Source organism: Lagenorhynchus albirostris, chromosome 9 (assembly GCF_949774975.1).
Source record: "Lagenorhynchus albirostris chromosome 9, mLagAlb1.1, whole genome shotgun sequence".
Classification (NCBI taxonomy): domain Eukaryota; kingdom Metazoa; phylum Chordata; class Mammalia; order Artiodactyla; family Delphinidae; genus Lagenorhynchus; species Lagenorhynchus albirostris.
Window position 1 is genome coordinate 51,010,928 of NC_083103.1, and position 11,422 is coordinate 51,022,349.

Sequence of the window (11,422 nt, forward strand, 5' to 3'; positions counted from 1 at the left end):
CAGGGAAAGCTGTTGATTGAGGTCCATAGAAAATCCTTAGAGACCTCTGGGTCTACCTCTTTCATTGTACAGATGGGAAAATTGAGGGCAAGGACAAGTAGGACATAACCCACAGCCACCTCATTCTCCCTGGAGAGACCCTGAGAGGCAGGAGAGGAAGGGAGACAGGCGAGGTCAGGACCAGGGTGAGGTGGGTGCTAAGTAGTGTCTGTCTGTCCATCTCCTCTACAGCCTCCAGCAAAAGCTGTCTAGACCCTGAGTTCCTGAAGGCCATTCCCATCATGAAAACCCGCAGCGGCATGCAGGTGTGTGTATGCACCTGGGTAGGTGGGGGCATGTAGTCTAAGCCAGCATGTGTTCGTGTGTTTTTGTTCTGTGTACAGCATCATGTACATGTCTTGCACATTGCAGTGGCTCCCTATGTCTTTGTACAGCTCTCTGCACAAGCACATGGACAGTGCATGTGTGTCCCATGTATATGGGTACATTTGTGCATGTATGTATCTGTGCATGTGAACAGAACTATACCATTGATGTGAAAGTGTCTCATTTATGTGCTTGTATAAGTCTGCATACATATGGACAAAAGTTACCATTTTTCACATTTGTTACACGTACATGTATGTGTGATCATATTTGGAGTAGATATATGTGTACACATATATGAATATATGATGCCTATATCACAGAGGGATGTGTGCATTTGATGTGTAAAGAGTGTCACGTGTGCTGTATGTGTGCACGTGTATGCATAGGGTGTGTTGAGAATCCAAACACACCCACGAGGGCCTGGAGAGCAGTGTGGAGTTGGAAGCAGTTCCTCCATTCATCTTCCCCTGTCCTTTGGCGCTTTCCGCAGTTCTCGTGCGCAGCCCCGACCCTGAGCAGCTGCCCAGAGCCCACGCCCGAGGTGTGGGTGTGCAACAGCGACGGCTACGTGGGCCAGGTGTGCCTGCTGAGCCTGCGCGCCGAGCCTGACGTGGAGGCCTGCATCGCCGTCTGCTCCGCCCGCATCCTCTGCATCGGGGCCGTGCCAGGCCTGCAGCGCCGGTGCCACAGGTGAGGCGCCGGCCGGCCGGGGCCTGGGGACGGGGTCCCCGCCCCCAACACACACTGCGGCCGCTCCGACGTGGTGTGGGCGTGTCCTGGGAATGTGGGCGGGGCCTGGAGGGCGTGCCGGCGAGTGCGGCAGAACCTGGCTACTGGCGGCCCTCGTCCCCACCGCTTCGTCTCGCAGGGAGCGGACTGCGTCTCTGAGGAACCCCCCAGAGACGGCACCCGAGCCCACCGGGCCGGAACTGGACGTCGAGGCGGCAGACGAGGAAGCGGCGACGCTGGCTGAGCCGGGGCCCCAGCCCTGCCTGCACATTTCCATTGCGGGCTCGGGCCTGGAGATGGCACCAGGCCCCCCAGAGGGTGACCCCCGCCCGGAGTTGGTGCCCTTTGACAGTGACTCTGACGATGAGTCTTCGCCCAGCCCCTCAGGGACCCTGCAGAGCCAGGCCAGCCGGTCCACCATCTCCTCTAGCTTTGGCAGTGAGTATCCAGCTGGGGCTGCTGGCAGGGTGGACTGCCCAGAGCAGGGGGCAGCCCAGCTGTTAGTGATGGGTGAGTAGGGATGGGCATGGGCAAAGGCATGGAATCAAGCCTCAGGATGTTAGCACAGAGAGCACTGGGGGCAGCGGCTATGACAGCAAGGGTCCAGAGAGCATGGGATAGTCCGGCTGGATCCTGAGGACCAGTTGAGGAGGATGGAGCAGAAGGGGTGGAGTGCTTGGTCCCTCTGTCCCTGGTGGTGGCTTGGAGGTGGCCAGGCTAGGACTAGGAGCCTATAGCACGGAGCTGTCAGTCCACAAGGTAACAAGGGCTGAGCTGATGCAGAGGTCTGGGGGTGTGGGGAGAACAATGGTGGGAGGCCCTGAGGCGGGGCATGGCCCAGAAGGGTGCATTGAGGGAAGATTAAGGTCTGGAAAGATACCAGGTCTTGGGCCTGGCAGAGGGGAATGGAGAAGGAGACCTTTGTCTTCCTCAGACGAGGAGGCCCCGAGCTCCAAGGAGGCCACAGCAGAGGCTACCAGTTCGGAGGAGGAGCAGGAGCCTGGCTTCCCACCACTGTCCGGCTCCTTCGGGCCTGGCAGTCCCTGCGGCACCAGCCCAATGGATGGGAGAGCCCTTCGCCGGTCCAGCCGTGGCTCCTTCACCCGTGGCAGCCTGGAGGACCTGCTGAGCGTTGAGCCTGAGGCCTACCAGAGCTCTGTGTGGCTGGGCACTGAGGATGGCTGGTAGGGACAGGGGAGGTGCTGGGGTCGCGGTACCAGAACCTGAGGTCCCTGTTTTAGAACTTGTATGGTGTCCTGAAGCAGAAGTGGGAGGGTTTTGGTTCAGACCTCAAGGGCACTGCCAGCCGGGGCTGCCGGAGGGTCTGAAACCTACAGGGAGGCCGTGGGATTTGGGTACCTTGGGCGGGCACCTACCAGGAGGAGATCCTGGTGGAGGCAAGTAGGCAAATAGGGGTGACTGCAGGGATTGGTATGCCCGAGCACTTGTCACAGGTGCGCACCACTGACCCACAGCGTCCACGTGTACCAGTCCTCTGACAGCATCCGTGATCGCAGAAACAGCTTGAAGCTCCAGCACGCGGCCTCTGTGACCTGCATCCTGTAAGGCCCCTGGATGGCTCTTCTGGTTCAGACCCTTCTCAGCTACACATGCAGACCTCCTTCTGCACCCCCGGGTCCCCTTCCCTACTGGCCCCTCCTTTCAGTGGCCAGAGGCCTGCCCTAGGCTAACCGTGCCTCTCACACACCGTGTCCTTGTGCAAGTCACTACCTCTTCTTAGACTCAGGTGCCCACCACCTAGAGAACGGGGGGTGGGAGGAGGTGGTCTCTCAGGAACCGTAGCCGTTCCATCTGCAATTCCCTGGACCCAGGTGATCTCCTTCGGCTTCTTGAAACCCTTGATGACTCCTTTTCCTTGCCTAGGTATCTGAATAACCAGGTGTTTGTGTCTCTGGCCAATGGAGAGCTCGTGGTCTACCAAAGAGAAGTAGGTGAGTGCCCACCCCTCCCCCGCCCCCTTGGAGCCCCTTTGCAGGTATTGGATTTCCCTCTTGAGCAAGCTGGGGCCTTGGGGCCACAAGTCTACAGGTGTGACTTTGGGTGACTCCCAGGTCTTCTCGGGGTTTTGGTGTGCTCATTGATAAATGTTATCAGCACCTTATTTCAGGGGAGGGTGAGGCTCAATGCAATACTAGACTGAATTTGCTGTTCTTTTTACCCCACTCCCACCCCAGGCCGTTTCTGGGACCCCCAGAACTTCAAATCGGTGACCCTGGGTGCTCAGGGGAGCCCCATCACCAAGATGGTGTCTGTGGGTGGGCGGCTGTGGTGTGGCTGCCAGAACCGAGTCCTTGTCCTGAGTCCTGACACGCTGCAGCTGGAGGTATCGGGGATGGCCGTGGCGTTGGGGAATTGGGGTTGGGGTGAGCCAGGCCCACGAGAGAGGAGATGGGACCACGGGGCCACAAAAAAGCATCCGGCTGAGAGGTCAGGGCTTTCCCCTGACCCCTGTATGAATCTGGGCCAGCCCCTGTCCTTCTCAAATCTTTATTTCCTTTCTAGCTGATGAGGGCTGCAGCAAGCGCCCCATGTACCTTAGAATTCTTTATTCCTCCTCCCTGCCCCCAACCCCATTTCTCAACTCAGGCATTGGCGTCTTTGGGGGGTGGACAAAGGTCCTTTCTGATGTCAGTATCCCTTAGCATTACTCTGGCCTTTAGTCCTGATTTGATTTATATATACATTAGAGATTGTCAGCCTGGTAGTATCCAGGGGTAACTACAGTTCCCTTGATTTCCCTTTCACTTACCCCATCGTTGGCTGGGCTGGGAGTGTAGAGGTGTAGAGCCGGGTTCAGGCCCAGGTTTGTGACTGACTTGCTGATGTTCTTGGGCAGGTTCCCTTCCCTTCTAGACTTCAGTTCCCCAGCTGTACAGGGTGAAGCCATTGATTGCTCTTAAAACTCTTCAAGATTTGAACTTCTCTGATCATTAACTCACTCAAATTTCATGGGGGAAAGGCACTTCCATTTTAATTCCTGAGGTTTCAGTGAAACCAAGGTTTGAAAGGTTAATCATCCAGACCAAGGAGCAAGGCTGCCTTTGCTGTCAGTCCGGTGGGCTTTCTGGGGAGGTTTGGTGTGAGTCGTCAGGAGGGAGGGATGGGCACTGGTGAAGCACAGGGCAGGGAGGGGCCAGCGAAGGCAGGCCTGTCAGTCACCCATCTGCTCTCTACCCCCGCCCCCCAGCATACATTCTCCGTGGGGCAGGATTCCAGCCGCAGCGTGGCTTGCATGGTGGACTCCAGCCTGGGCGTGTGGGTGACACTGAAAGGTAGTGCCCATGTGTGTCTCTACCATCCAGACACCTTTGAGCAGCTGGCAGAGGTAGATGTCACACCTCCCGTGCACAGGATGCTGGCAGGTACTGACCTCACTCTACCACTGCCCCTTCCCTGGAGACTTGCTGTCCCTGGTATTGAGGAGGCTGAGCCAGGGCCAGGACTCGGCCCCAGCACTGGTCTGTCTCCCACCCCAGGCTCAGACGCCATCATCCGGCAGCACAAGGCTGCCTGCCTGAGGATCACAGCACTGCTGGTGTGTGAAGAGCTGCTGTGGGTGGGCACCAGTGCCGGCGTCGTGCTCACCATGCCCACCTCACCCAGTACCGTCAGCTGCCCTCGGGCGCCTCTCAGCCCTGCTGGCCTAGGCCAGGGACACACCGGCCACGTCCGCTTCTTGGCCGCAGTCCAGCTTCCAGATGGCTTCAACCTGCTCTGCTCAACCCCACCACCGCCCCCAGACACAGGTGGGTCTACACGTCCTACCCTAACCCAGGGACCTCGGCTTTGGGTTTAGGACTCCGCACTGTCCTGCCAGAAGAAGGTTAAGAGGGAGGAAAAACGTAATCCAGAGCTGGAAGTGGCATATATTACAGGAAATAGGCTATAGAAACCCCAAAATAAAATCTATTAGGATACTCTGTGTGTGTGTGTGTGTGTGTGTGTGTGTGTGTGTATATAAAATTCTGTCCAGAGAATGTCATGAGAACGAGGGAGTGAACTACAAGCTAAGAATTAGAATATGGCGCAGGAAGGGATATATACAACAGGAAATAAAACAGGACTGGAAATGATGTATAGGACAGGAAGTAGAGTCAGGAAGTGAGGTGCAGAGCAGGAAATAGAAATAGAGTGGCAGATAGGATAGGAAAGGGACCCTGAGGATTAGAAAGTGAAACATATTAGGAAATGTACATGAAGGAGATCCCAGTTAGCAAAGTCTTGTTTGGCAGGACAGGAAATCGTACTCCCAAGAGGTAGTAGCTGTGGCATCAGGAAGCAGGGAAGCCTCGGTCAGGAGTTGTCTGGGTCCAGAGAAGACTTAAGTTGCCTAACTGGGAAAGGGCTGTTGGAAGTGGGAAATGAGTATGAAGAGAGCCAGGTTGAGATGGTGCCACCCCCAGTCCCCTCCAGGCTAATGGATCCTCCCCTCCGCCCCCCAGGCCCCGAGAAGCTGCCCTCACTGGAGCATCGGGACTCCCCTCGGCACCGAGGCCCTGCCTCGGCCAGGCCTAAAATGCTGGTTATCAGTGGAGGCGACGGCTACGAGGACTTCCGACTCAGCAGTGGGGGCGGTGGCAGCAGTGAGACTGTGGGCCGAGATGACAGCACAAACCACCTCCTCCTGTGGAGGGTGTGACCTTGTCCATGGTGGCCCAGGACTCGCCCGCCCACCTGCCCGCAGCCTGCTTGCCTCTTCCAAGCCCACAGGCAGACCCCGACCAGGAGTGTCTGACCAGGGCCGCACCCCTGCCTGCACGGGCCGCCTCCCATCCTCGTGGAAGCATTCCTGACGGAGCACCTGTGGGCCAGCCGGGCCAGGGCCTTTCCCGGCTCTCTCTCTGGCTGCTCCGGGGCTCCCAGTCATGATGGGGGTGGGGAGGGGGGCACGTGGGCTGCCCAGGACCGCTGTCCCTGGAGCTTCTACCAAAGACACGGCCGGGCCTGGACCCCACAGGGCTGGGGAGGGCCATGTGCAATATTTGGAGGGTTTTCTGGGGGCAGTGGGAGGGCTAGGGGATGGAATCCTTTCCCATGTACAGTATTTATGTTTCTTTTTAGATGTGTATCTTCCCAAGCACTTATTTATGCAATGACCTGGGGCAGGGAGTGATGTGAGAAAATGACAGAAGAAGAAAAAAAAACGCTATTCTTGCCCTAGGAACCACCCTGGGACCCTAACTAGCCTTCCTGGAGGGACCAGTCCCCCTCTCATTATGTACGCACACACACACACTGCATGTTTGGGGCACTAAAACGCTGCCTCTTAACATACACTTTCCACGGCCTCGTCCTGACTGGGCTGCCCTCCAGTATCCAGAGAAAAGGGCCAAGTCCCCTCAGTCATCCGGAACAAGGTGATGACTACAGGAGGCAGTGACTCCCATCTGGGTTGGGGGGGCTTCCCCAGGCCTTGGCATTTCCTTGCTTGTTGGCAGTGCCTTAGTGGTTTCTGAATTTGGGAACACTGACTGGGCCTTGGCCAGGGCTCTCTCCTGGCCTGAGCAGGGAAAGGGCCCTCGCTCTCCTCACAGTTGCCCCCCAGCCCCTGTGTCTCATGCACTGGCACATATGGTCACCTTGGGAGGGTGGACCTAGGAGCCCCCTCACTCTGACCACTGACTCCCTCTCTTCACACCCTCTCCTGCCAGGGGCAGCCCTTCCAGGAAGGATGCCCAAAGCTGAGGGGCTGGACATGGCCTCTTCGGCTGGGAAGGCTACCATGGAGGGCAGCCTCTCCCCTGCCCCCCGACTGCAGGAGCCAGTCTGACCCCAGCCCCCGTGCTTCTTCAGCTGCAGCTCCAAAGGTCTGGTGTCAGTTGGGGTTTGTTTTTGTTCTGTTTGGTTCTGTTTTTGTTTGGGGTGGGCGGGTCATTGCGGTCTTAGACTATGTTTCTCTTGCTACCAAACAGTCATGTATTAACTTCCCTTGGATGATGAAGTTTAAAGAGTCAATAAATAGAAACACCAAATGACTGGTCCCCATCGGCAGCCGTGGAGGCCTCCTGCCAGCAACCTCAGGGCTCCCTAGCTGCGTGGGCCTCCCAACAGCCACCCACTTGGGCAGAAGTGGGACTCAGAGACCCAGAAGAGCGCTGAGATGGCAGGGCAGCCACTGATGTGCTGTGCTTTCCCAGGCAGGTCACTGCCTCTGTCTGGGCTGCAGCTTCCTCGTCAGGAAAACCAAGAGTTGTGCTAGTCAGATGCTCTATAACCAGGGCTGCATGTTAGAATCCCTTACAGGTTACATTGTAAGCACAGAGCATAGTACATAAATTATACTTACATCTAAATACACATTTCCAGGCTCCCCCTAGCTCCTGAGTCAGTGGGTCTTGGATAAGGCTTGGAAATCTGAAGCTGACACATGCTGTAAGGGAAAAACGAGGCGAATGTGAGCCTGTCTGCAACTCCAGGAATCGGTGCTCTCCAAAGCCTCATGAGGCTCGGAATCTGACAGAGGCCAAGGTGAGCAGGGGTAGAATCCAAGTCTGTCTGATTTCTGGTCATTAAATCAGACACAAGGATGTAAAGGCCAACAACATGGGGCCATTCTTTGCAGGGGCAGAGAGCCCTTCCCACCAGGGTACACTGGCAAGGCGCAAGGGGGTGACTTCTAGAAAAGGACAAATTGTGCCTCAGCTCTCCTGAACACGTTTCAACATTTTCCAACCTAAATGATTAAGACTTTAGAGAAATCAGTTGCTAAAGGGGAGTGCAGGCTTATGCTTTGCACACTGGTATACACATATCTCGGGTCTGCCAGGCCCCTGATGCCATGGGACATGCGTGAAACATGTCCTTGCAGCATCACTACTGGGACAGTCTGGAGGAGGGGATTACAGAAAACACAGATACAGAGTAGAAAGCCACATTCATGTGGTGGAATTTATGAAAGCATAGAAGGAGCATAGGCTTTGAAGCTGAACAGAAACCTCAATTTTGCCACTAACTAGCCATGGGACTCTGGATGAGCTATATCCCCTCTGAGTCTCCATTTCCTCATCTGTAAATCGGGGCTGACGATCCTTTCCCCCACGGGACTCTTGCTTGGTGTGCACAGGTCTTTGGATTGCAAGGAAGAGATTCATTCTGCCCAGAAATAAAAGGGGAGCTAATTAGTGGAGACATGAACTGGAAGCAAATAGCTCTCAGTACAGTGGCCCGGCTATTGCTGGTCCATCTCAAGACCCCTGGCCTCTCCACCTTGAGTCTCTGGTCTCTGCCTCGCCGCCAGCCAGCTGCTGTTCTCTCTGCTTCCCAGCTTCTGCTGCCTTAGGCCCTCTTCCGCCTCTGGATAGACTTCACTTTCAGCACTGGTTACCCAAGGCTGAATCCTCATCATTTTTCCTCAAGTGCCTTGGTAGGAATGGGCCCAGCCCAGCCCACTGTTCTTAGCAGGTCACATCCCAGGGCATTGGGCAGCCTGTGGGGAGAGAGGTGCACAGCCCTGAGCAGGTCAACTGTGGGCAGGGAGGTCCTGGGATGCACAGTTGTTAGGCACCCAGCCCAGGAGAGAGCCTGGAAGAACTAGCTCCTCTAAAGCAGTCCTTCTCAATCTTGGCTGTACATTCTAATCACCTGAGGGGGCCAGGCCACATTCCAGACCAATTAAATGAGAATGCTGAGCGTAGGACCCAGGTGTCAGTAATTTTTTCAGGAAAACAGTTGAAGTATAACGTCTGTACAGAAAGGTACTCAAGTCATTAGTGGGCAGCTAGGTAAGTTTTCATAAATGCACCCAGATCAAGAAATAGAACCTTCTGGGACTTCCCTGGCAGTCGAGCAGTTAAGACTCCACGCCTCCATTGCAGGAGGGGTAGCCTCTGCAACCCCTGGTCAGGGAACTAAAATCCCACATGCTGCGTGGTGCGGCCAAAAAAGAGAACGTTCCACCATGCAAAAGCTCCCCACGTGCCCCCTCCCAGTCTCCCCTTCTAGGGTAACAACCACCCTGGCTTCTGACACCATGGTTTAGTTTTGCTAGTGAGGTGGAGAACCACGGCTTTAAAGGGCACGGCCAGGGACTTTGCCAGCGGTCCAGTGGTTAGGGCTCTGCGCTTTCACAGCTGCGGGCCCGGGTTCAGTCCCTGATGGGGAACTAAGATCCCGCTGGGTTTGATGTGAGAGGGAAGGAACAGCTTGAATCAAGGCAAGGAGGGGTGGGGGAGCCTGGAGCGAGGGGTCCAAGGTGTAGGCCCAGCTGGAGCAGAGGGGAAAGAGGAAAAGGCAGGGAAGCCAGAATGTGAGCTCCAGGAGGGGGGAGGGACGTTTTGTTCATTGCTCCATCCCCAGGCCACCTGCAGTGCCTGATACACAGCAGGTGCTCAATAAGTATCTGTTTAATTAAATCTAGAGAATTCAGTTGGGATCCCCTTTTAGGTCTTGAATGTCACAAAACAATAGCCCCAGCTGCCATTTATTGTTTGCTGCAAGCCAGGAGCATGAATCATCCGGTTTAATCCTCAGTGGTCCTGGGAGGTTGATACCATTATTATCATCTTTTTCAGGTGAGGAAACTGAGGTACAAAGAGATTAAAAGCCTTCCTCAAGGTCACCTGCCTACTAAGCAGTAGAGCCTGGATTCACACGTGATCTGTCTGCTCAGGTCTCTGTGCCTCATGGAAGAGAGGAAGGGCAGCCACATGGGGTGGCTGGAGGACAGGACACAGAGTCTGAGCAGCTAGAGACACATCCAGTCACTCTTGAGGTATCTGACGCATGTTCCTCAGACCAGCCTTGGGAAGGATGTCCTGACTTCAGAAGAGAGAGTCAGGGCCAAAAGCCATCTCTCCAAGGGTGTTCTCCAGGTGTTTCCTTGGGCTAGGGACAAGCAGCAGGGTTTAGGTAGACATCTACCTCACAAAGAAGATGAGGCACAGAAAGGGATAGAGACTTACCTAACATCACACAGCAAGGCAGCATTGAGGCTGGGGTGGGTGTACAGGAGAACCAGGCAGGAAGATTTCCTGTGGTCAGAAAAGGAAGAAAGTTTACCCAGGTGACCTCTGAGAGCTCTTCACATCTTTTGCATGCCTGCCAAAGGCCAAGTCTCTCTTCTGTCCTCACAGACCTTAAGCCACAGGCCAGGTTGCAGGAAGCGGCAAGGGGAAGTGCTATTTTGGGCCCATTATGGCCAATGAGGAGCCCTGCCTGGCAAAGACAAGTGAAGAGGCTGGGTCAGGGGAAGGATGCAGGTCTGAACGGGGAGGGGGCAATGTGCAGGCCTCAGGGAGAAATGGGGGCAGAGCCCAGATGCTGGGCTGTGGAGAGACACAGGGCAAACACTGAGGGTGGGGGACCAGAGGGAGCAGATGGGGGTTCTGAGCCCAGCAGCCTAGAATAAGCTGGTATCCCCCAAATGGAGTCTCAGCAGATCCTCACAACACCCTGGGCAGGTGAGCTTGCACTCAGAGAGGTGAGGTCACTAGTTTAAGGCCATACAACCTGACAATGGCGGAACTAGGACTTGACCCCTAACCGTGTGACACCAAAGCCCAACCCCAGTGGGATTCCAAACCCAAGCCAGGGTCTGGACCTAAATGGTGGACAGAACCCAGCTCTCAGGCCTAGCAGCCCCAGCTCAGCTCCTGCCCCAAGCTGAGCCCCACCCTGGCCTCCCAACCCCAGTTTTTCCTTAAACCAAGCCCACCCTCCCCCTGGAGCTAAGGCACAAACGCAGGAGGACAGCCCACCTTCTGAGGTAGAACTTGGCCAGTTGGGGGGTTGGCCAAGTGCAGAGTTTTGAAATTTAAATCTGAGCTGGGACATTTCCTCTTGCTTTGGACGTCCACGTTGGAATTTAAGGGTAGCCAGCAGAGGGTACCACCATTTCTGGTCCATAACCCCAGGGGCTGCCATCTGCTCAGATCCCCTGCAAACACCCCCCTTCCTCTAATCCTGTGGCCCAGGATCCCCACCCCACCTCGGGGAGAGTCTCAGTGGGACATGGAGTCCATGTCCCTGCCTCTGGATCACCACAGCTCATCCCAGCTTATTGTGCTGTGCCACCTAGGATGAGGTGTGAGCCTTCTCTGGGCTCACTTTTCTGGCTGCACTATTAGAGGTTCAACGAGATCGTCTCTGAGGTCCTTGGGCTCAGGGCTTGTAATGCTAAGATTCCGTGGATCCATCTGAGATGCCAGGAGTTTTAAAAGCCTGTGATTCTGAGAGTCCTTTGTTCTCCAACCTCCATAAAAAGCCGATCTAAATCTCTCTCGCGGCCTCCACAACTCCTTCCCTGTCTCCTCACTGTAGCGGCTAAATGTTCCCAGACTCTTGGGCAGGGTCCCAGCTGCAGCTT

At 55.6% G+C, this 11,422-nt stretch overlaps 2 protein-coding genes across 8 annotated transcripts in view; one reads left to right on the plus strand and one right to left on the minus strand.

The window, feature by feature from the left end:
* The window catches only part of ARHGEF17 (Rho guanine nucleotide exchange factor 17), a 51,089-nt gene extending 43,998 nt beyond the window's left edge, over positions 1–7,091 (plus strand). The window contains exons 12-21 of the mRNA XM_060159957.1: positions 232–305; positions 860–1,059; positions 1,238–1,536; positions 2,033–2,282; positions 2,574–2,660; positions 2,983–3,050; positions 3,294–3,442; positions 4,307–4,481; positions 4,596–4,865; positions 5,562–7,091. Of these exons, the coding sequence (XP_060015940.1) occupies positions 232–305; positions 860–1,059; positions 1,238–1,536; positions 2,033–2,282; positions 2,574–2,660; positions 2,983–3,050; positions 3,294–3,442; positions 4,307–4,481; positions 4,596–4,865; positions 5,562–5,758 (1,769 nt within the window). The 3' untranslated portion in view covers positions 5,759–7,091. The remainder of the gene's footprint in view (positions 1–231; positions 306–859; positions 1,060–1,237; positions 1,537–2,032; positions 2,283–2,573; positions 2,661–2,982; positions 3,051–3,293; positions 3,443–4,306; positions 4,482–4,595; positions 4,866–5,561) is intronic.
* Positions 7,092–7,976: 885 nt separating this feature from the next.
* Positions 7,977–11,422, minus strand: part of FAM168A (family with sequence similarity 168 member A) — a 235,165-nt gene continuing 231,719 nt past the window's right edge. For all 7 annotated transcript variants that reach the window (XM_060159970.1, XM_060159967.1, XM_060159968.1 and 4 more), the window contains 3 exons: positions 10,020–10,088; positions 8,326–8,545; positions 7,977–8,211 (listed from right to left, as the gene is read on the minus strand). Coding sequence is in view for 1 of the 7 variants with exons in the window: in XM_060159971.1 (XP_060015954.1) it covers positions 8,514–8,545; positions 10,020–10,088 (101 nt within the window). In the remaining 6 variants the exon portion in view is untranslated. The remainder of the gene's footprint in view (positions 8,212–8,325; positions 8,546–10,019; positions 10,089–11,422) is intronic.